Raw genomic sequence first — 24,455 nt, forward strand, 5'->3', positions numbered from 1 at the left:
AGGTCACATTAAAACTGCTCTGGAAACTTTTTGCAACACCTGTCATCATTAATATATCAAAAGCCTGTTACGTACAGATTTTATTGCTTTACCTTTGTCCCAAACCCCAGACATTAATAATAATAATAGGAAAAATAAATTGATGGTTTCGGCATTTGTGTGAAAACTATGTTAATTTTTAGACACATTTTGACAATCATTTCCACCACAAAATGTTTGGTGTGTCCAAAAAAAAAAAAAGTTGGGGGAAAAATACAGCCGGATGTATTTCGAGTTGCATAAATAAATACATTTTATTTTAGATCATGTCACAGAAATATGCAGGCTACATACATTTTTTTTTTTTTTTTTGGTTTCATAAATTGTTTTCATTCAACTTAAAAATACTGATAATAGATAAAATTAAAATACAGATAAAATAAAAAATAAAATAATAATACAAAATATAGACAAAAATGTCAATAAATAAATAAATGTGATATTTCACTCATATTGCCTTGATGCGCAAAATTGCTCTTTTTATAATCAATTGCCCTCGTTTTCAGAGTAAAGCTATAAATGCATGCTAAGTTGAAGACAGGCCCAATATTTAAAGCAAACAGGCAAACAATACAACCAAGGTTATAGGCTCAGACATGAACACAATAGCACAGACCATCAGGTCAACAAGACTAGCTAGTTAAGGTCAAAGAGAGAGTGTTTGATTTTCTACATTCAAAACAGACCTTGTGATTGCCAAAAACAGACCTTGCCATTGCAAACAACATTATCTGCTCACAGTGGCTTTCCGATTCTCTGACTCCTTCCTAATTTATTTTTTAGGCCTATTAGGCTAACACTTTATCTTAGACAATTATTGTGCTCATAAAAAGACAATCTGGCAATAATGACAATCTCATTATTTATCAAAAGCATTTTCATAAATGAAGATATTAAACAACTGTAGCAACAAAACGGGCAGAAAATGCAACTAACCCTGCAAAGCAATCACTGGTTAGACTGACTTGATTTACTGCATCAGTGGATACAAATTAAGAGATGTGTTTATTTATCTCCATCACCATGATCAAATATATTGCAACTGACATATTTGACACTGACATTTCCAGCTTAATGGGCAGCTAAGTGGCTCTCATTTAAACAATTAAAACAGTGTTAAATATAAATGCATTAAGGAGCCCCAAAAGCATTTCACAAGTAAAATGCTGTTAAATTTGACCCCGCGGAGAGCGTTTAATGACAAAGGCTTGATTCTGCTAACAGACTGGGCCTCCCTCCACAAACCGTCCAGCAGGAGGATTTCTGGCCCTGAACCAAGCCCAGGTTGTCCATCGGCTCCTGTGCTCTGCTCATCCTCTTTTCTATCCGCTTTTATCACCTCGCACCAAATGGGTTTAGCACGTTAGGTAACCTCATTAGTGCAAGACAGTCCAGGACTGAGCTGCGCATTAGCAGAGGATCGTCTGGAGGAACCACAAGATCTGCTGTCGAACAACAACATGCCTGTTTACACATGCACACATATATACAAAAGACACAGCACCTGCAATGACTGGAGAAGCATACAACTCAATATTTTTGTATTCAAAAAGCTAGCATGCTGTTTTGAATCCAGCTACAGTCTGAATGAATTGGTGGTGTTAAACAAACTGGTTTAATGAATGATTCAATGACTCATAGAAAAAATACAAAGCACTTATTGGTAATGTTCATACTGTCAGTTTTTGGGATTGACAACCGCATTTTCTTTACAGGTGTGAGTCTCGAAATGTCCCGTTCACACAGCAGCTTACAGTTGTGTTTATAATACTGTCTGTATGAACGTGCAATGGGAGTCAAGACCGTATTCCTTACTAGTAACCATAGTGATCAAAGTAAAATCAAAGATGGCAAACATTCAGATGACACGCAGTTCATTTCTCCATCACTGTAAGTTACCGAAACTTGTGTTCTGTGTGTGTTCCGAGAATGTGGCTGTGAATCCTGAAAATTTACAGGTGTGAGTTCAGTTACAGAATACGGTTGTCATGCCCGTAAATAACCAAACTTTGTGTGAACGTTACCATATTAAGGACTCAAAAACAGGACTGACAACAGTATTCTACTGCTGTGTGAACGTGGCCATTAATTCAAAGTCCAATCATGAACAAATGAGCTGAATGAATCATTCAATTATTCTCTTATTCTCTCAGTGTCAGTATTTTTGAACAAATCAATCGAATAAATGATTCAAAGACTACCCCATAGATAGTCACTTATCACCACCACCTGTACATACTGTACTATACTTCAGTGTATCATAATAATAACAACAGACAAAGTAAGCTAATAGTTTATTCTGCAATAACAGATATGTCTTCTCCTTAAGGCTTAACTATTAGTGATTCACTACACCTAACCAAAAGAGACCTCATGCTGTTGACCCTGCCACTCACAGATGAGTCAATCCTTAACTACAGCAACGCATCTCACCGCAAACCAGCCACATTACAACTGTAGACACCTATTACTCCAGACTGGTTTTACAAATTCATACAGCCATTCCTGATTAAGGACCACCCTACTTTTAAGAGCAACATCCATGTTTTATGTCTCTAAGAGGCATTTAACTATGCAGGATGATTATAAAAACTGGCAGGTGAATTATTAATAGGGCAAAAGAAGCCTAGTGTGAAGCAAGGCCTCAAAGAAAAAAACTGACTGAGATTTCATCCAGACTTCTTCCTGTGTGACAGCAAAGTGTTTGAACATGCAACAGCAGACTAGCCGTTTAATATACTGACTAACATGGTGCAAGGCAAATGGACATCAGAGCCAGAACACACCTTACGGATCACTGCAAACTGAATCAGTGTTACAGCTCAGGGAAGTCAGGGTCACCTCACTTAGTGGCATTTTCTGAGAGCCAAATGAAAGTATGGTGGCAATTACCACATCAAACGACTGAACACTGCCCAGCTTTTTGTTTGAGCTATGAGAGTCCATTGCAGCATGCTAGCAATGCAATATTGCTGATACTACTCAAACTTTCAAACCGGGAGAAGGTTTACATGAACAACGCAACATCGTACCATGCAAATTGCCTGTAAACCACTGTCACATATGCTAGGCCTGCAAATCTGCTGGTGCACTGACTCTACAGCCCTTTAAAGTAATCACATAAGCGTTTAGTGTGGGATAGAGAACGTGAGAGATTCAGATCAGATTAACACAGAAATGACATGTCCCATCCACCAGCATCCCCTCTTCTTCTTGTTTGGCTGTTAATGCAAAAGAGAAACATGCTAATCCAGACCGTGACCCCATTGGCTTCGTGACACAGCGTGGTCATGGTGGAACTGGTCTTGCTTGGCAAAACTTCTTGGGTAAATGGTGTTTTGTAGTCGCGACGTTAATATGCAGTGCAGCGCTTGGCAAGACTAGGCGAGACGGCGCTGGGCGCAGATCTGATGTGCTTTAATGAGGCCGGCGCAGTGCACGTGGTGAAACATTTAAGCGGGAATCGTTACTGGGGTTCCATACACGTGCTTTGATGATGTTCTCCGCTGGAGGTGAGGTCATTGCATGGTGCCACGGGGAGAATGAGTCATCCCCTGGATGAACAGGGGGACTGTGGGTGTGTGTGGAAGTTTTGGGGTAATTCAAGAGTTAGGAAGATCTGACAGACCTCTGGAGAGCCTCCAGGTGAGTACGTGCTCCACTATTCAACATAATTTATCAGAGTAACTACACACAGCGATTCACAGCACGTCTAAGACTTATGCATATGCCAGAGCCAACTTAGCTTAAAAGTAGTTTAGGTTTCACAACTTGCTGCGTAAATAATCTAAAAATCACCCGAGGGCATGGCTCACTATTTTATACAGACTTTCCTGCAATACTTTTCTCCAGATCTACACCGAGAAAGAAGAGATGTTTTACTTAAGGTTCAAATTGAATTTGGTAGGATAAAAAGAACCACACATGTCAATGCAGGCTGCATGCAAAAACAACAAGCAAGAGCAATAAGAAGAGTCCAATTTCTGAACAATTGACTCTTTAGGTCGGTTCTTTTAATTCAGTGGTTCCCAACCTCGTTCCTTGAGGCCCCCCAACACTCCACATTTTGCATCTCTCCTTTGTCTGACACACACATTTCAGGTCTTGGAGTCTCTACTAATGAGCTGATGATCTGAATCAGGTGTGTTTTATTAAGGAGACATGGAAAACCTTCAGTGTTGGGGGGCCTCCAGGAACGTGGTTGAGGACCACTGTTTTAATTAATCAACTTATACTTTCAGTGATGTCTCTCTCAAAATGACATTTTGTATATTTCAGGTTTGTGAAACTTACTGTACTCTTACTAAAAGACTGGTTTAGTTTAGAAATGCAAAAGCACCTCTATTACTAAGTATTACATTTTTAAGAAAGTATTTTTAAAGTATAAGCAACTAGCAATGTCCAAGCAATACCCATGCAGAACATCTTAGCAAACACCAAGCAGCTCCAAAGTGAGATCTGTCAAGTGTTAGCATGACCTTGAAGCTTCTCATGCTCATCAGAGATGTAGGCATCTAGCACACTCCCTCTAATTTGTTGTTCAACCACAACCTGACAGCAATTCTTGTAGCCTGAAAATTCTAATTAAATCAAGTAGAAAAAAAAATGTTGAGGGTAAATGGAAAAGGGGGTTGGAAAGACAGACGGGGGTTCGTGAAAAAGCTGTAAATCACATCATTATAAACATCTCCTCCCCTATTTGCCATTCGGTCCGTGATTAAGACAGTAATTCAGCAAATCTCATTACTCCAGTTTAAAGGAGCAGCAACTCTCCATGAACACTTCATTAGAGTCAAGAATTTGAGCTACCGGCAACAGACCGAGCTACCAAGTTTAGATTTTATTTTAAACAAGTGAGGCCACAAAAGACCACATCGCCATCCATCAACCTAGCAGAACGTCTTAAGGAGATCACCGCAAATACAGTGCACATTCATGCCGAGCTCACAGCAATCTACTAGACCTCAATGCAATTAAAACATCATGCCTCCACACCACCTTACCAGCACATCTGCTTCATATTAGCGCCGAGGTCGTGTCCACACCACTCCTGTGAATGCAAAAGCTGTCGTAGTGTTGGACAACCAGGGCTGTGGGTCAGTAAATGGTGCTATCATGCCACCCTCTGCATACTGCAAAGACTGGATTAAGCATGGGATTATCTACTAGGAGAGATTAATGTCAGAGTGGCCACATTTGTCAAGCTCAGAGGCGGCGTTACGATGGGACATTCCTTTTTTTCTGGGAAAACACTTTAAGATTGGAATCAAAAGATTTGACTGTTTGCTTCATCTACCGATGAGTATGTTGAGTTGAAGGATTGCATGTTTCTCAAGCATGCAAAAGAGGTCCGATTTATTGGATGAGCTGGGACTCATTTTTATTCTCAGATTAGAGAATGGCATTTTGGATTCAAAACAGTGCATGCAGTGACAGTGGTCACACTCAGGCTTTTCAGCTGCAGAGGACGACAATCCTACGAATTTCTGGTTTTTGGTGCCAGCAGATACACTGGCAATTGAGAGCATCACAAAATTCCCATACAAAGCTAAAAAACCTTGTTGCCAACATTGGGATTATGAATCCATAAATCGGCCAACATCCCCTGATCATCTAATCCTTGCTGTATATTCCGTTACCCATCTATCCTTTGCCTGTTCTTCAGCACTGGCAAAAATAAACACAATGGCATTCTCTGGAGCAGGCCAACTGATTGGATGCAATCTATTACTCGGAGCTGGAAGAATGCCTTCCGGAGAAATTTATGAGTCTCACATGGATAGCTGCATCACAGCTAATGCATCCTCTTGTATGTGCTGGAACCCACAAATATGCCTCAGTTGGCTTCTCTCGTTATTACAGTCCGATGGGAATGGAGTACCAAACAGGAAGTGGTGAGAATTACTAGAAGAGGGGACTAGTTGGAAATCTGGAAGTGGGAGGGAAGTGCTTGACATTAAAGCCAGCCAAAACGGACTCGGTCTGCATCAGCTGTTTTGCTGCGGTAGGCGCATGACTCTGCTGTGAGGTCATGTGCGAGTTCTGGCAGAGAGATTTGTTGTCCTCTGGAAAAGATCCTGGAGCTGGTTTTGTTTTGCAGTGGCCGTGGGTTTCATCCCATTCTTTGCTGTCGGTTGAACGAGATGGTACAGGTTCACTCATCAAACAGGTTCACTCAAGGGTTAAAAGGATACTTCACCCAAAAATGAAAACTCTGTCATTGTTTACTCTCCCTCAAGTCATTTGAACGCCATAAGACCTTTGTTCATCTTCAGAACATAAATTAAGATCTTTTTGATGAAATCCATGAGCTTTCTGACTCTGCATAGATAGCAATGTAAATACCATGTTCAAGACTCAGAAAGGTAGTAAGGACATCCTTTAAATAGTCCATGTGATGATATTTTTGTTTTCTTTGCACACAAAAAGTATTTTTGTAGCTTTTATAAAATTTAGGTTGAACCACTGATGACACATGGACTATTTTAACAATGTCCTCACTACCTTTCTGGGCCTTGAACGTGTCAGTTGCGTGTCAGAAATCACTCAAACTTCTTCAAAAATATCTTAATTTGTGTTCCAAAAGATGAACGAAGGTCTTACAGATCTGGAACGACATGAGGGTGAGTAATTAATGACAGAATTTTCATTTTTGGATAAACTATCCCTTTAACAAGAACAGTCATAAAGGGAACAGAGAAAGGTGTAGCGTTCGCAAGACTCTCCATGCAGAGGCGCTTATTAGGCAGATTAAAATTTCACAGCTGATTACATCATCAGCTTGACACAACAGTCAATTATCCTGACATTTATGCAGTCTGCTCTGACTCACATAACGGCAATAGACGTAATGTAGGAGATTTTCGACTGAACTTCTTCAGAGTACAGAAACCTGTACAAAGCAGCTACAGAGAGGCTGTACTTAATTACAGTTGATCCTCGGGTCCCTGTGGAAACCAAGAGGGCGTCCAATATGAGATGTGAAAGCTCAGGTCAGTGAACATGGCCTGGCTGGGCATCTCGAGAAGAAGAAAGTCAATTTCAGCTGCAGATAAACCAGATGCTTTGGGATATAGTGTGTGCATTTGGTGAATGCTAATGTCTTCGAACAAGGTTTTCATGGAGTCAGACTTGATTTGTGGGTTGAACTAGAATAAACAGTGGCAGAGTTTCCGTTTGGCTGTCGATTGGGCCTCCTGGATCAATGCTTCCTGATACCACAGCCGCTGTTAGTATCCTCTGATCATACGTATTGGTTTCTACTAGAAGATTGGTCGGCGGCCAAAACTGTGCTTTAGTGTTCATTGTAAAAGGGAGCAAAAATTTAATTTTCATCCTTTTTAAACCGCCAGCTGGCAGCCATTTCAATGGCTGCATGAGAGAAAAAGAGCTGAAAATACAAGCAGCATGAATATAGATTGTTTGGAAATACGACATCCGTTATCGTGAGAGCTCTCGCGCTACACATCAGGAACAGGAAACACATTACTCTGATTCTTTTGGCATCCACCCCATCTTCCTTTGGATCAGAGGGCAGCCAACTTATCTTGGGAGTGGCGGTGAATTACGCCAGACCACAACCCAAGTGAGACAGATGTTTTGAAGAGGATCGTTTTACATGCTACCCAATTCAAAATTCACATTTAAGGTCTCACACAAGAAAGAAACACTCCGTAAGCAGGGCTCAATGCAGATTTTTTTCAGCCAGATGTTTTTACTCGCCCTGGCAATGATTTTACATGCCACACCAAAAAAGAAAGAATTTTAAACACTTTCTGAACTATTTATTTGTTATATCCACTTGATATATTTCAGTTCCCAATTGTTTTCCCTTTACAAAAAGAAAATATACAGATTATTCATTGCAATTTGTGTTTTATTGCAAAACATTACATGCTTTGCCAAATGATGCTCCCCAAGCCTTTTTAGGCAATTTTCACTTTTTGACAAAACCAAGATCACATTCATGATGACAAATGAGCAGAATTTGAAATTATGATTTGGATTACATCACAGAAAACCAAACATTTAAGTTTGCAAGGTATAAAAACTAATCTACAAAGCCAACAAAACTCTCATTGGCTCATATCCTTCCTTATTATTGAGGCTTAATCAGAAAACAAACATAGAATAGAAAATTGAACAATCAACCACTGAAAAATTAAAACTGTCATTATTTACTCCAAACCTGTAAATTTTTCTATCTTTTGTAAAAGGCAAAAGAAAGTATTTTGCAGAATGTACTGCCTTCTCTTTTCCACAAAAGTAAATACGAATTGATGTTGAGCTCCAAAAAACGACAATAAAAGCACTTAAATGTATTATAAATGGAGCACATATGCACTATATTACAAGTCTTTCAAATTGCTTCATGGTCATATGATTCCTATGAAAAAGTCAGTTCTCCTAATCGATCTCCACTGATCTCAAACCAGCCATGACGTGCCATATTTAAACATTCAAACCCCTTTTATGTTCTACAAAAGAAGAAAAGCGGTATGACGGTGTATAAATGACAGAATTTTCATTTTTGGGTGAACTATTCTGATAAACACCACATTTGCAAGATCCTGCAACAAAAGCATTGCTGTGAGGACAGTCCTCAGAGAAAAGCAACATCTTCTGCACCAGTCTGACTCGACACTAAGTCACCGTGAAGAATGTTTCACTGCGGCTAAGAGAGACAGAGCTAGACTTGATACTGTATCTCTCTTAGTCTCATGGCCCTTTCATGCACCTTTCACCGTATTCTTATCTCTCTCAGGACAGAGTCCAAGTCGAATAGCGTGAAATGTTCTGTACGTCCCGGCAATAGAGCCGTGGGACTGGTGGACCGAGGGAGGCTGTGGCACCCGCTGAGGTCACTCAAGGTCAGCCGCCTCCATTGTCTGGTTCAATCTGTGAAGTGTTCGACAATTCACGAGAGACATTCGCTGATCCGACCGTGATGAGGATTAATGTGATACATTTGTTTGGTTTAGGCTCTGAAAGACAAATTAAAAGCATCAGGTGCAAATTAATATACTTCTGCGGAGTCAATTAGATTAATGATGTCGCTACTGGTTCAGGTTGACCTTTCCACGCCTTCCTGTTAGAAACTGGTTCTTGGCTTAAACAGACACAGGCGTGTGAATAACCTGAATGCTCACCGCTCGGGTTGTAAATCTTGCTTGTTATTAAAAATAAAACTGTTGTTGAAATACCACTAAGCAACTAAATTATGTCATTGGATGTCCATGCACGCTATCTTCTACTGCTTTCAGAAGCCTGTTTACAAATGTATAATAAAACGCCAGAGGACATAAATATGTTAGTACAGGGAATACAGAGAAATGCACTGTGCCAGACAAAAGCAATGATTCTAATTTTATTTGGAAAGCACAGCACAGTAAATGGGTCTACTGTGTGCTACAGAACGATTAAGATACAACTGATGTTATAATGCAAAAAAATAAATACATTTTAAAAAATTTTAAATCATTCTTAATAAGAAAATGTCAAATTTTGTGAATGCACACATAAATAAAATAAAATAAAAAGAGAAAAATGAAAGAAAAAACAAATAAGACAAACTATTTTAAAATGAATAAATGATACAAAAATTAAAAATACAATAAAAAAATTAAAGAAGAAAATGAAAGAAAAAACAATAAGAAAATTGTTGTTATATAAGAATAAGAAAAAGTAATGAGGAGAAAAAATGCATTCAGTTAAAAAGGAAAAAGAAATTAAAAATAAAATTAAAAAATAATACAATAAATAATAAATAAAATATAAAAAAATAAAATAAAAAAAGGATGGATAGATGGAAGGAATATTGTGAGAATCACAACACCTACTAAACATGCTATAGTTTTAATTCTAGCCTTCACACTGATAGCACCTTGAATTTGTTCAATATCACGGTAGCTGTTCCATTTTCTCCTCAGCCTTTCCTCACGAATCTGATAACAGCCATCAGACAGCACATCTCTACCGTCGGCATCAGCGAGTGTGCTCTTATCACAGCGCAAAGACAACAAAATGGGAATGTCATGACAGGACGGCTTGCTGAAGAGAGAAGATGTGAAGAGACTAGTAAAAAGTACTGGGACTCCCAAAACCCAAACGCTGCAGCCCTCCATCATTTGCGATACTCTGCACAGATTACACAAACAGACGAATGGAGGACGGTCAGAAACAGCCAATTATACGGCTGGACATGCAGGATGTTACTAAAAGACATTACGATACTGCAAGCGAGAAACATTTAGGGGTGTGTTTCTGCATTTATAGGGATCACGGCTATCAGCCTGCTTATTTATATCATAAACAACTTGTCAGTGGATCATCTGAGTGGCTACTACACTGTTTGTCATTTAAATTAAATATTTGTTAATGACATATTTCTTGATTTAATAAACAATGATGACATAATAATTAAATAAGCATACTGTTGACAACAAAATGAATGCCTCAAGATAATATTTTCCAACATTTTTGTCCAGAATAATCCAATGTAAATCAATAATGCCTGACTTTAAACCATTAATATAAATATGAAAATAAATATAAAAAAATAATATAAATATTTGGTAAAGGCTTGAAATATAATGCATTCCAAATTTATTTTTAATGCATTAATTATGTCTTGTAATGCACCTTATAATGCATTATATTATCTCATGAATACTTTTAACCACAGTTATAATACAGTTATAATGATATTAATTTATGTATTATGCAATATGCATTAAAACATATGACAAACAAACCTTCATTTATTATAATGCAATTTATCTTTGGTTACAATTACTTGTGAAAAATACAATGCATTACAACCTAGATTATGAACACCTTTATAATGTATTATACATAAAGGTTTTAAGTAAAGTGTTACCAATATTGTCGTAAATAAATTGAATTATTTGGTTTATGTTTGCTCCTTTTCGTCAACTAAAACATTTTTTGTTGACTAAATTTAGATGCAATTTTAACCAGATTAAATTGACTAAAATGAGTAAACATGAAATGACAAAACACTGATTAATATCCGTCAAAAGTATGTCTAAAGCAAACAAAAGAACTGTTAAAATGAACATTGAGAAGTTATAATTAAGCGGTCACTTATACCAGCCTTTCAAAAGAGATACGATCTAGGCTTAATAACTATAAACTTGTATTGCACAAAACTATCAAAGTCCTCATGTAAGAGAAATACCTCTTATGCTTGGACTTACTACAAAATAAGTAGTTTCCAACATCCAGCAGTTTATTAAGCCTTTCTTTCTGCAAACTCGCTTGGAAATGAGTCACACGCCGTGAACAAACAGCACCAGACTCCAGAAAAATACTGGCCTTTAATTTCCCCACATCACCTCTCTAATAAACCTGCAGATTCTACATAATCACGAGGACATTGATCGCAGCAGGCAAACCTGAAGCACGACTGTGACTGTTTTGAAATACATGGTTGAAGGTGTTGTTTTGTACACAAGCGGTCGTAGCGCCGCTGCTTTAAAAGCCTATTAGCATGCAACAGAAACACTCAAAGAAGCAGCACGCCTCAATTGTATGAGAATTGAGTCTCCCTTTCAACATACCCCCACTGAAAATATCGAACTCAGCAGTAGACCTCAATAATTGACTAGTCAGTTGTTGGATGCATCTACTATCTCTTATTTTCTTCAATTGCATCCTACAAATCTATTGCACACCTGTATAGAAATGTGCAACTAAAACAATAACACAAATAAAGATCTACATCAGAAGTGCAGGAAGATCTTCCAAAAGAACCGCTGGCAAAATGTGAGTTAAAATAAACACGATCTTTGTATTTTGTGGCAAGGCACTAAACTAACATACAAAACCCCTCATTCATGCGTCGGTACAAAAGCAGCAGCTGTTTGATGTGTATTTGCTTAATGCGGTCACAGCCTGGGAGAGTAGAGTCCAATGACATCAGGAATGATGTGAACATGCAGGATCGAAGAGTGCCAGTGAGTGCCAAGAGCCCAGAAATGCTATTAAGGCAAGACCAATAAAGGTGAATAGGGGTAAACTGATAACCAACTGATAACCACACTTACCCAGTTAATTAATCACAGCACATTAACTGCTTGCGTGGTGGTCAAAAATTACCAATTTTGTCCCCCCAGTGAAATGAATGTATTATATTTAAGTTGAAAATATTTTTATTTTATTGATAGTACTAAATTATATTTATGGATAGTTACGATGCATTTGTTACCTTTTTGAATATAGACCTGAAAATGAAACCTTGAACCAAAACCTTGAAGCTTATTAGGAGACATGCACAAAAATACTATTTTAATATTTATTTTATATGAAATATATATTTTCCAACACGTGTTACACAAAAACAGCATGCAAAATCAAAGGCAAAAATTTTAACAAGTTGTGTTCCAAATTTGAGATTTAAATTGTGCAAAAAAAAGAACCTGTTTATACGCAGTACCAAACATTTCCACTACAATAAATTCGCTTCCCATCCATTACAAGCTTGACTATTTCCTTCAGGACCATTTAAACTTTTTGAATCAAGTCCATGTTTTTGTTTTTTGGTGTTCCCATAACAAGTGCCAAAAGCTTTACCAAGTTCCCTACCTTTCAGATTAAGTATTACATTTTTTTTTTTAAAAATTTGCATTACATGCTTTCAGAAATGTTATGTTTAATAAATGTAATCTAAAAATATATATATATATATAGTAGTTAAGACATTAAATTTTGCATTACATGCTTTCAGAAATGTTATGTTTAATAAATGTAATCTAATTAAAAATTCACTAATTTTCACATGCTCCCAGAAAATAAATCTGAACATTGGATAAAGCCAGGTTCAAAATTCTTGTTTAATTTTGTTGACATTAAATTAAAGGTTTTTACAGAAGGATATTGGGTATCTCTTTTTTTAATCATTCAATCAATCAGAAAGTACTGTCAACAGCCAGAAAAAAACACACTTTTTTCACATTATATTGTTAAATACATGTTAAATACATACAGTCTCATGCAAATGACATATCAACAAACCCCTCAGTAAAAAACCTTCAGAATATAGAGAGGAATAAAACTGTTTAGGCTGGTGTATGTGATGCTGAAGAGGAGATGAAAACTCATTTTAAGAAAACGTTTTACTGTAATTGAAACCTACAGATGCAAACAGATAAAGTGCAATGATAAACACTTCAAAATGTGTATTTTAAATGCTTTCTTTACACTAGCCTAAAGATGTTATGGAAGCAAAATCTCAAAACTGACCAATGTTTTTGCCTGTAGCATCTTGCCTTAAGGAAAAAAACCCGAAGCAGTCGTGAATTGCCTAGACAAATGATAGTGTCGTCAAAACGGTGGATAAGTGAATCTATTGGCGTGTCCGTCAGGAGAAGGATGGGCGGCCGGTGCTATTGAATCACGCTGCAGGACGCGCTGAGCAGGAGAGCGAGATAAAACGGGTTGTGCTGCAGGAAGGGGCCACATGTGGCGAGGAAACGCTGGGAAAACGTCTGCATCACCTGCTCGATCACAGTCAAGCACTAACAACAAAGAGATCCAGGCACCGGCGGCACAATGCGCACACTGAGCGCAAGACCTGAGCCACGTTCTTGTTGTCTAATGAGTACTGTGAGCGAACGATCGCCGCTGGCATCTTGTTAAAATCTCAGAGAAACGTGTGGCCCGGTTGCACCGCATAGCCGGTGGGCTGACCCAGAAAGCCACGCTTGGTTGCCCAAGTCAGAGGAGCACTGATCCATCCGTTTAAACGTCTATCCTGACCCCATCTGAGAAATGAATCATGGCTCTGCGTCAGCAAAATCTGAAGCTGCGGAGAGCGTCCGGCCACTGACTATGAATTAATGAGCACTCCATCATCTCCCAAGCTGCCATCTACCCATTCATTTAGCAGCCCACTTATACAAATCATCCGAAGCCGATATTAAGTGTCTAACAGCTGAGTAACCCATCCACTGGCATCTGGAATGGTGCTGTCACCAAGCTAAATGCTACAACCCAAGGGCCTTCTTACAAACCTGGGAGGAACTGAACTGGACATTGGATTCTTTATTGTAGATCTTTAATGCAACTTTTACCAAGAATGAGTTTTCTGGTTACCCGATGGATGGTTCTGGTGCCCAATCATAAAGCTTGTCTTCCTTATGTTTACAAGAGGGATGCATCAAAAATATGACTAAAAGCAAGAAAAAAAATGGACTGAACACTTTTATTGCCTAACGGACATTTAAGCCTGGAGAAAAAGCAGCATGCATGTAAAACTATTCAGGTTTTATCATATAATCATGTTTACAGCTTGTTTAAAATATCAATATCTCATGTAGAGTCACACTAATTGGTGTATGTTAAGTGCAATATAAAATCAAAATAAAGCCAATCTTTCAGTGTCAGCCATAATGTTTGATTTTGGTGCATAACAAGTAAATAAATTTGCGGCCAAAACTATAGAAAACATATCATAGCATTTTGATGAAAATATTGCATAATAGAGAAATGGAGAAAAAGCAGCATGCATGTGAAATTGTTCTGTTTTTAACAACACAATTGTTCAATTTTCTGTATATTAGCATATTTATTATATAACAGCTTGTTAAAAATAGTCAATATCATGTCAATATCTCATTTCAGAGTCTACTATTATGCCATTAGCAGAATTGATTGTTTTTTCCAAACAAACACTAATTATAAATTTAATAATTCCAGTTTCAGTGCTGCATTTTGTGTGTGTGTGTGTGTGTGTGTGTGTGTGTGTGTGTGTGTGTGTGTGTGTGTGTGCATCATTAGTGTCTGGGCCAGAAAGATTAGCTTCTCAGTGACTAACGTCTTAAACCAACTGGTTAGGTGAGAAAATTTCCAGCTAAAAACTAGAGGAGACAGACCATAACAGCTGGCTGAAAATACTGCATAAACTTCAACAGAGAAAAAGCAATTGAGTAAGAAATTATACTTTTTTTTTTCTTTTTCATATTTATCAAACAACAGCTTGTTAAAATTGATCTATATCTCATTACAGATGAGTCACAGTAAATAGATAAAATGTAATCACCAAAATTTATTATAACATTAACAGAACTGGCCAAATTCATTTTAGAGCATCACTAGTTTCCAATGATTAAAATACATTTCTGTACTGGAAAAATTGGCTCTGCAATGGGCAATTTTGTAAACTGGTTGCAAACTAAGAAGAAGAAAAAAAGAAAAACATTGCGTGTCTGATAATACTAAATTAAACAGATCGCTCCAGTTATAATCAACAAAGCCGTCGAGACTGGAAAAGCACAACTTGGCGCCATTCAGATGAATAAGCTGCAAAACAACTTCACCTGGTTTATTTATTTTAATTGTAACTTTTAAATAAATTCCAAGTGTTGAATCAAAGCCAGTTTGGACAGCAATAAGAGAATTCAATCAAATTAGAAATTAAAACATGATTACTTCAACTAAAACTCAAAGACTGCAATGATGAGCCATGTTTGTTTAAGATCAGGTCATGTAGAAACATAGCCACATTATCTCTCAACCCACAAGTCTGTCAAAACGAGAGCCGATTTTTTAGATGAGCACCAGAACCATTTCAGTCCAAAAGGAGTTGCTTTATCCAATTAGAGCAGTCGAAGAAACGTTTATATGCAGTCAAAGCCAAATTCTGTTATTTTGCACTGGAATAACTTGAGCGATGAACTGAGCTGTCAGCGCCTGGCTCTTGTGTCAAAACAATCAGAGGGCCAAGCGTCATTTACCCTTTCACACCATTTCTTCTAGCCACATGGCTCTCAGAATGAGCGAGCGAGAGAAAGCGAGAGAGGGAAGCGGGCCCCACATGATTCGACAGTCATAGGAAGCATTAGGAAGCTTTTCATCACTGTGAACCCACTCCACCCATCCATCGACCCACTTAACTGTCCTAAAACCACAGCATCTCACGTTACTGCTGCTCTGGAAACGAGCAAACGCTCACACAGCGACAGCTAAACATGTGAGGACCATTAGAGGCATTTCATTCAACAGCATCCCTGCCGAGGTGGAAACACCTGCAGCGGAATGAGTGATGTTTTGATTGGATACTGTCCATGCCTTCCTTTTGTTCACTTTTCAATCACATCCACCAAAACCTACAGTTTATAACAGATACAGTCAGGTTGCATTGTAGAATCATGGGTAATGTAGTTTTTCACCAGAAATTCAACTGTTAAACACCATTTATTATAAATAATGCGAGTTAAAGGGCGTTAACAAATGCATTTACTATTAATTAACCTTATAGCTTCAAGTAGGTCTGTGTTTAGTTCGTAAATTATTGTTAAACATCAATTCCTCTATGGAGAAAATGATTGGGATTTTACTTCCGGAACCCAACTGTGACAGCAAAGTGACAGCATGTGACAAACTTGATGCATCGCCATGGAAATGGAATGTTGTACATTCTAAACATGCTGACATTTTTAAAAAATCCGTTTGAATATTCTTAACTTTTGTGTGAAAAGGTTAAAGGGTCAAGTCATTCCAATCCCTATAGGGACACTAAACAGAAGTCTATTTCATCTGCCATTGTTCAAACAAACAGACGGTCACTGGTTAAGCCAGTGTTGCTATGACCCATCTAACATCTACACAACACGAACAGATGCACACACAAACACAAAACAGCACATTCGGAAAGAGCACGCCACAGCTGAATAAGTGACCTTTGCAACATTCCCCTCTCTTCACACATCGCTCCATTTATTTCCCACTCCAGTTAGAAACACCCCAGAAAAAAAACAGTCAGACTGCATCTCTAAAACAAGTACACTTAAATTACATCACATAAAAGGTTATTCCATCCAGTTAGATGCACTCTCGTTGAGAGTAACCTCTGCCGCTCTTTGGAGTGTGTTATTTCACCGCATTCCCCCTTTAATTTGCAACACAAGGCATGAGCGAGACACAGGGAGGGAGCTCATCCTCCGCCTCTTGTCGCGCTGCCCAATCTGCGGCCTGTTAGGCAGTAGGCGGAAACTAATGACCAACATGAGTGTCTTCATGAGCTGTTTATTTTGCAGCATTCCCAAGACGCTGCAACAGCTGCCAAGCAAAAGCAGAAAAAAAGAGAAGCCGTCTCCAGCTAGCCACACTACAACAGAGGCCTTTCAATCGCTGCGACGGCCAGCACAACCTCTGCTTCACACGCCGCTCCAGAAGTAGACCACAGGTCATCTCAATTATTCCTCATCTTCCTTTTCAAAGAGCACTGGAGAAAGAAAAAGGGTTCGTTGGCAGTGCTCCGGAAGTAAATATCCCATTCAGTGTGTCCATAGAGAAACTGATATTTAGTGATAATGCAAACAACATTCTGTAGAAGCCAAAGAAAATAAATAAAAAATTTCAGGTGCAGAATTGCACAAGATATTAATCCAGAAAAGAGATCCACCAATCATAGTTTTTGTTTTCACAAAAATGAAAATTGCATCACTAAAGAAAAAAAAGTCTCTTTAAACTCTGAATATAACTATTTGTTTATGTATGTGCATGCATCTAAATTACCTGAATATTATTTAATATGATAAATATATGTGTGAAGATAAAATTATATTACACATTAAAATTTTCCATTTTATTGGTATTTAAATTTATTTACAAATATATCGATTCTAATACCCCAGGCAATGCAGCCTAGGTTAGTTTTCATAAAGAACTACTTTATTGAAGATCTTGTGGAAAAAAGCAGACTGGAAAAATGTGGGCACTCGCTGTCGTTCTCTTTTGGGACTAGAAAGGTTTGCGAATGCTCTGCATGGCGGCCACAGCAAAGCCTGCACTGAGCGTCCTCTGGCTAGCCGGGCTATTCCTGGGTGACACAGAAAAAGCCTCCTCACACGCTGCAGTGCTTTTTAAGGAATTCTGACAGGCTTGAGCCAATGGATCAAATACCACAAGCCACTTGCTGCTCCCGGCGTCGCTCCTTCACGACTCCCAGAGCGACTTTGTGCCAGTATAATTAATGAGCCCATATCACTCTTAATCTCTGGCCGCTGCGGTAACATGAGCAGGCTCCACATTGGTCACTACGATCTCATCCTTCCAAGTTTCTCAAATTGCACATCTTAGATCAATATGAAGACCAAAGGAACAGTAGAAGTGAAATCGGGCTCATTTCAAACGCCTCTGGGCCTCCAGGTATCATCAGCGCAGCGGTAAAGGAGTCCAGGGAGTCTGTATGCAAACAATCATCCACAGAGAAGATGATAAACAGATGCATTTGAGCAAAAGACTAGTCTTTACATCTGTCCAGAGCTGAGACTGCAGTTAAATCGTCGTTCGCTGGCATGTCCCAAGCAGACAGCATGCCCTCAGACGTCCAGAAAGGGTTGAGTTGTCAATCCTGACGTGACGAGATGCATCTCCTGAGTTTTAGCTCGAATCCCTGTGTTAAATCAGCCTCAGAGTTCAGCTCTGGAATGGGTTTGGAACAAATACTACAAAGCAACACGCACCATGCATACAAAAAGAACATAGGAGCCAATTAAACTGACTAATTTAAAGCAGAATTAGCCTCATTTTTCTCAGTATAATGGTCAAAATATCATCACTGCTAAATAGAGAGTTCAAAATATCAGCATCTGAAACACCCCTATGTCTATTGACTGCAGACTGACTTTAGTCACAAAAGATGACACAAGAGAGGAACAAGACTCCCCAAAGCTGCCCATTCATGACACTACATGTTTTGCACAAACAAATGATGACAAAATGAAATGATTTGTATGATCCCGCTACTGATAATCCAAGATAATACTCTAATAATATTGTTTTGGTCATGATAAGGCACAAGTGACAAAGAAAATCAAGCAATTTTTGTAATGATAAACATTTAAATCAAACCTGGCAACCAATACAGAATGACTGATGCTAAGGATGCATATTAATGCATGTTTGGATATTAAAATAATATGGTTGCAAAAACAAGCACACAAAAAACTGCTGATTATTTCACACAATTTACTCAAAAACCAGAAGTAAAAGTTATTAATCTGATAATATACTAATTATTGATGTAAATAATCCCAAACTGGGTAAATAAGATCCCCATAATCAACGAAAATTAGCACTTATTTACTGAAAAACGAAAAGATTTTGGAACTGGTTGAGGTATTAATCTGATAGAATGTGAATTATTGACGCAAATCAACTCAAAACAGCCAGAGAAGATTCCTAAAATCATATGAAATTAACACTTATTTCACACACTATTTAATCAAATTCCACTAAAAATGTTGCAAATGGCACAAGCGGATGGTATTAATCTGATCATATGCAAACCATCGATGCAAATAATCTCAAAATGTCCAAATAAGATCCCGAAAACCAATACAGCTCATTTTTAACACATTCGCTGATTAAAATAGCCTCAAAAGGCACATTCATCAATTTAAAAAGCCTGTTAGAGTCTAAAAATATCGATCAGCTCCTCTCCACACCCAAATAAGCAAACCAAGTCCAGCTAAACGAATGAAAACCACATGAAGGGCACAATAGATTTGTGTTAAACTGCACTAGAGCTGTACAAACAAGGGTTAACATGATTCACTCGGTGGAAACCAACAAGTTGAGCCTGTTCAGCCAACAGAGCTTTGAATCACACGGTTCCTGTCAAGCCCTCCGTCACCCTCACGGTAATTACTTTTTTTCATAAACGGGGGTGGGAAAGAGCTCTAACGACTCGTGTGTGCCTTCAGTGTGCGAACGGAAGCATTTCTGGAAACGATATGTCATGAGTGTGTGTGTGTGTGTGTGTGTGTGTGTGTGTGTGTGTGTGTGTGTGTGAGGGGGCGGCGATCTGAAATCAGTGCTGCTGTCAAACAAGCAGGCGAGAGCGAAATATCCTCCTTCCGCCAGGAGCCGAACCTCCAACTCACTTGATATAGCAGCGGGCTCCTTCGAACGTATATCCTTCTTCCCATCCGGTGGGTAAATCTGAAAAAGGAGACAGGAGGACAATGAGCTTTGCATGCAAAAAGCATCTTCTAGAGTGACTGGCTGCACATCTCTCATCGTGCCCGTGATCTGCAGCGCTGTTCAATGCCCACAAGCACTGCTCGCATCCCTATACTGCAGATCAACATGTCTCATACAGCTTGTTTAGTCTCTTAATAGTGACCACAAACTGGGAAGGCTTTCGTAAGGCAACTGTGGAGTGTTTTGAGGAATGCAAAGCATCTCCTGCAAGCTGTCAAACGATCCGACGAGTGCAGCAGCAATGACAGCTGCCAATCAAAAGCCAAAAACGACCATGCAACCTTTCAGAAACGTGAGCGCAGGTGTGCTGCACGCGTGCAACGCAACGCAACACGAACGCAATGACATTGCAAGCGTCGCGTTCAGACACAGCTCTGCAGCTGCATTGGTTGCGTTTCTCCTCATGCGGAATTTTTTTTCCCCCCGTTAAAAGCTCTTACCTGGAGTTTTTCTGTGCCCTGTAATGACGGCTTCTCCCGTGACTGGATGCAGCCAGGTTGTGCTCTTCGCTTCTTCACTGTTGGGTGAGAAAAAAAGGGGTGAGAAGAGAAGGTGAAAAAACAGCCGACGAGAGGCATTCGAGACGAACCGAGCCCCAACTTTCCATCCCGCGGATATTTACTTGATAAAGAAGACGCGTCCGTCGCGGGTCACGCCGTAACTCCATGAGGAAGGCAGGCAAGACAGCCACTCCGGGTTGAGGTCCGCCGCCATGTCTGAGCACTGAGAGCAGCGCTCGAGCTGCGCGCCTCCGACCCACTCGCGCGTACTCGGGATTCCTTAGCAACGGTGTCCAGGCGGGAGAAGCGTCTCTGGGGGGGCGGGGCGTACGCGCGGACCAATGACGTGACGCGCGGACGCGACTTATTTATTTAGTTAGCCGTAAATAACACAGAATATAATAAAGATTATTGTCAATGGTAAACATTTCAAAAGTTTTTGGTGTGTTTATTGTAGTAGCCTACCTATTTTTATAAAAGCTACCAAAGCTTATTCTGTAGTTTCCTGTGAATATTAAATGCAACTAAGTTAGAGTAACAATAAATAAATAAATTAATTACTATACATTGCTTTATAGCAAATATCTATACCAAATAAAAACGTTTATGCACTACCTTTATAATAATAATAATAATAATAATAATAATAATGTATGTTTTTGAGCCAATAGGCCTACTGCATTGATCTCTAAAACGAAAATCTAAACTTGGGTGTCAATTATGCATTTATTATTTTTATTTTATTTATTTATTTATTTATTTATTTGTAATACAACAGCAACATTTATTTATAAAGCACATTTAAACACAATATAAATTGATCCAAAGTGCTGTACAGTGAGTGTACAAACAAATCTACTAATAAAAAGTGCATATAGCAGGACAATATGGCACAGGAAGTTCAGAGATATACCTTGGTGCACAGCCAGACAATGCCTTACAAAAAAAACAGAAGGATTTTAAAATCAACCCTGAACTAAACGGGAAGCCAATGATAAATGTGAAATATAAAGTTTAACAACAACTTCAAAACCTTTATCTTTGGTGTCTTAATTATCGTCTTTCAGTGGGAAAATAATAAATCATAACAGTGAACAGTAAATACATAATCCACAGTTTCTCCCGCAAAATATTTTAACAACATTGCAATAAAACAGAGTTTTTGATCATCAGAAATAGAAAGAACATAATTAAAATCAAAATATTTAAATAGATTTAATATTAAAGTATTTATTGTTGCCTTGGCATCCGCGAGCGACATTATTACAATCATTATAATCACTACATAAAGGGATAATAATTACAAAAATAATAAAATAACAGCACAATGGATGGATTTCATGGGGAAAAACAACATGAAAAATATGATCCACTGAATATTATTAACTTTCAGACATTACATTTTTACCGGGAAATATCTTAATATGTTTAACATTTTATTATTGATGTCTGGCTTAATTCTGTCTTAAATCTGTGGGGTAAATACACTTCATCTAAATAACACATTTAGTAGTATTTACAAATACATACAAAAACAAGTGGCATTACATTAGATGTTTTTCTATTCACTGCACATTTTAAATGTCTCATATTCACACTTTCACAGGTTTGAATAATGTGCTAAACTCATACAGTGCTATCCGTGTTACACAAAACTGCAGCAATATACATGTTCTTACCATTCAGAGTGCTTCCTTCAGGTCAGTCTTCAGATAGTGAGTGTGTGAGGATGATGATGATGATGAAGATGGTAAGCAGTTAGCTCTCGTCTCACCCGAGCGTCTGAACCTGATCTGAACTCATAATAGAGTCTTTATTCTTAAACGTGTGTCCAGACGCTGAACGACCTTCTAGCGGTGCCCTCGTCTCTAAACCAGCTATAAATCCACCCAATTAGTAATCCAGTCTGACCAAAGGGGCTTAAAACAGATTAGCGCTGGTGTCTACAAGACTGGAGTCTGGTGCAGTTTTCTTAGATTATTTTACAAACAACATATTCCACATTTGAACATTTTTGGTAACCACTGCTAACTATTTCACATAAAATTCTAGGAAAAGAAAAAAGGCGTGCAAAAATTGCTAAGATGCTCTGAGTGGTTTCTAGTATGTAGTCTGTCATCTTTATTTATTTATTTATTCTGTTATCATGAAAATCCTAAAATACAATCAATTTGAAAAATATTAGCACACCTCACATCTACAAGCCTTATGGGGTTTGTTCAGATCACTATGACCAGTAGTGTGCTATTTTAGTATCATTGGCACAGTATTATGATTACATATATATATATATATATATATATATATATATATATATATGTGTGAGTGTGTGGTGTGTGTATATGTGTGTGTGTGTGTGTGTGTGTGTGTGTGTGTGTGTGTGTGTGTGTGTGTTTATATTATATTATAGTTTTTATATTATATTATATTTTATATAATGTTTGTATTTTATATTTATTTTGATTATATTTATATTTGTCAGTTTATTTTTAATTTTAGTTAATGTTTTAATAAGTTTCTTTTTGTCAATTTTAGTAAATATGTCCATATAGCTTTTATTTATTTTTTATTTAGTTTTAATTTTAGTTATTGTACTACATCAAGTTAAAACTAAGTTTTACGAGAAATGTTGCTTTGGCAACTAGTTGAAATAAATAAATAAATAACATTTTTATAGTTTCTTTTATTTCAGGTCAAATGTATTTTAATGCAAGTAACTAAAATGTTTTTGTAAATGTGTGAATTTTGTGAAGTTGTAAATAAAATGATTTAAAAAGATTATTAGAGTAGATTTTACAAGAAAATACTTGTTTTTAGTCATTCTACCTCAACATTTCAGCTTTAATGCATGTGTTAATTGCCATATCAAATTTTCTCATTTTACACTTCTAATTCCAAATTTCCATTTTTTAATTATTCATAAAATTACAAACCGTTTCTCAGTGAAAACTGTTTCAAAATAAATCTAACATCTTTTTTTTATCCTATTGGATTACAAAAAAGTGGTTAATTTATTTGTAACATTCTAATTCTAGTTCAAACTAAGCATGCAATAAGACACAAATTAAGACTCTTCGTGTTGTTGATGAAATGTTCCTATTTGGCATTTGTTGTATTTATTTATTTTTTTTAAGTTTAATTAATATTATGTGTGACACAAAATATATAGTGTCGGACAAGTTATGCACCAAATTTTAATATTGAAGGACAGAGTTTATTCAAATCTCTCTGTATAGTCAATAGTTACAGTATAGTGATGCTTCCTTCAGAAAACATCACTCATGAGTGACTACATGTGCAGGTGCATTAGTAAAAGTGAATATCAGAAGTAAATTTGGGTTTACCAGCCATCTAAAGAGCTAAAGCAATGCCTTTACGAGACGTGGCTCATCTCAGACAGGCTTCAGTCGTAAGAAAGCCTCATCAATATTCATTATGAGAAGTCGTCGCCCATTTAATAACTGTGGGAAAGAAGAGCAGCAGAACATTTGGAAGTTGGATGACAATCTTGAGCAGTTTTGACGGGCCGGTGGGTTTGCAGAACCTCGCTCAGGAATACACTTCAAGCTGGGAGACAGCGGCGGAGCCTGACTTCACCGTACACCTGCTCAGCCGTGACTAATTATGTGTGTGGCACACTCAAGACGAAACCGAGCCGAGAGAGACGCAGCAGCCGCTTCGTTTTCAATCCACGTCTGCTTATCACCATGCCCTTTCACATAAAAGTTTATTCTAATGTCATGCAAAAGTTCTTATCTAAACTAAAGTAACTAGATGTTTGCAGAGGCAAGCATCACTATAGTGATTGCTCTTATGGTTAGTGATCTGAACAAATACTTTTTCAGGCTTTCTGCTTCAAAATTTCACATTTACTTCAATGCATTACATGCTGCTATACATGCTTTA

The 24,455-nt window shown here is 37.9% G+C and overlaps 1 protein-coding gene across 3 annotated transcripts in view; it reads right to left on the minus strand.

Annotated features, from left to right (window-relative positions):
• LOC109062765 (pleckstrin homology domain-containing family A member 5-like) overlaps positions 1 to 20,973 on the minus strand; it is a 59,697-nt gene extending 38,724 nt beyond the window's left edge. The window contains exons 1-4 of one of the 3 annotated variants that reach the window (XM_042721636.1): positions 20,672 to 20,973; positions 20,490 to 20,566; positions 19,950 to 20,007; positions 9,765 to 10,176 (exon numbers count right to left, since the gene is read on the minus strand). In XM_042721636.1, coding sequence (XP_042577570.1) covers positions 9,780 to 10,176; positions 19,950 to 20,007; positions 20,490 to 20,566; positions 20,672 to 20,763 — 624 coding nt within the window. In that variant the 5' untranslated portion in view covers positions 20,764 to 20,973 and the 3' untranslated portion in view covers positions 9,765 to 9,779. Of the gene's footprint in view, positions 1 to 9,764; positions 10,177 to 12,898; positions 17,285 to 19,949; positions 20,008 to 20,489; positions 20,567 to 20,671 lie in introns of those variants that run through there. The other 2 variants (XM_042721637.1, XM_042721638.1) reach the window with 2 other exon arrangements.
• Between the last annotated feature and the right edge of the window lie 3,482 nt (positions 20,974 to 24,455).

The sequence above is a fragment of the Cyprinus carpio genome, chromosome B4, assembly GCF_018340385.1.
Source record: "Cyprinus carpio isolate SPL01 chromosome B4, ASM1834038v1, whole genome shotgun sequence".
NCBI lineage: Eukaryota > Metazoa > Chordata > Actinopteri > Cypriniformes > Cyprinidae > Cyprinus > Cyprinus carpio.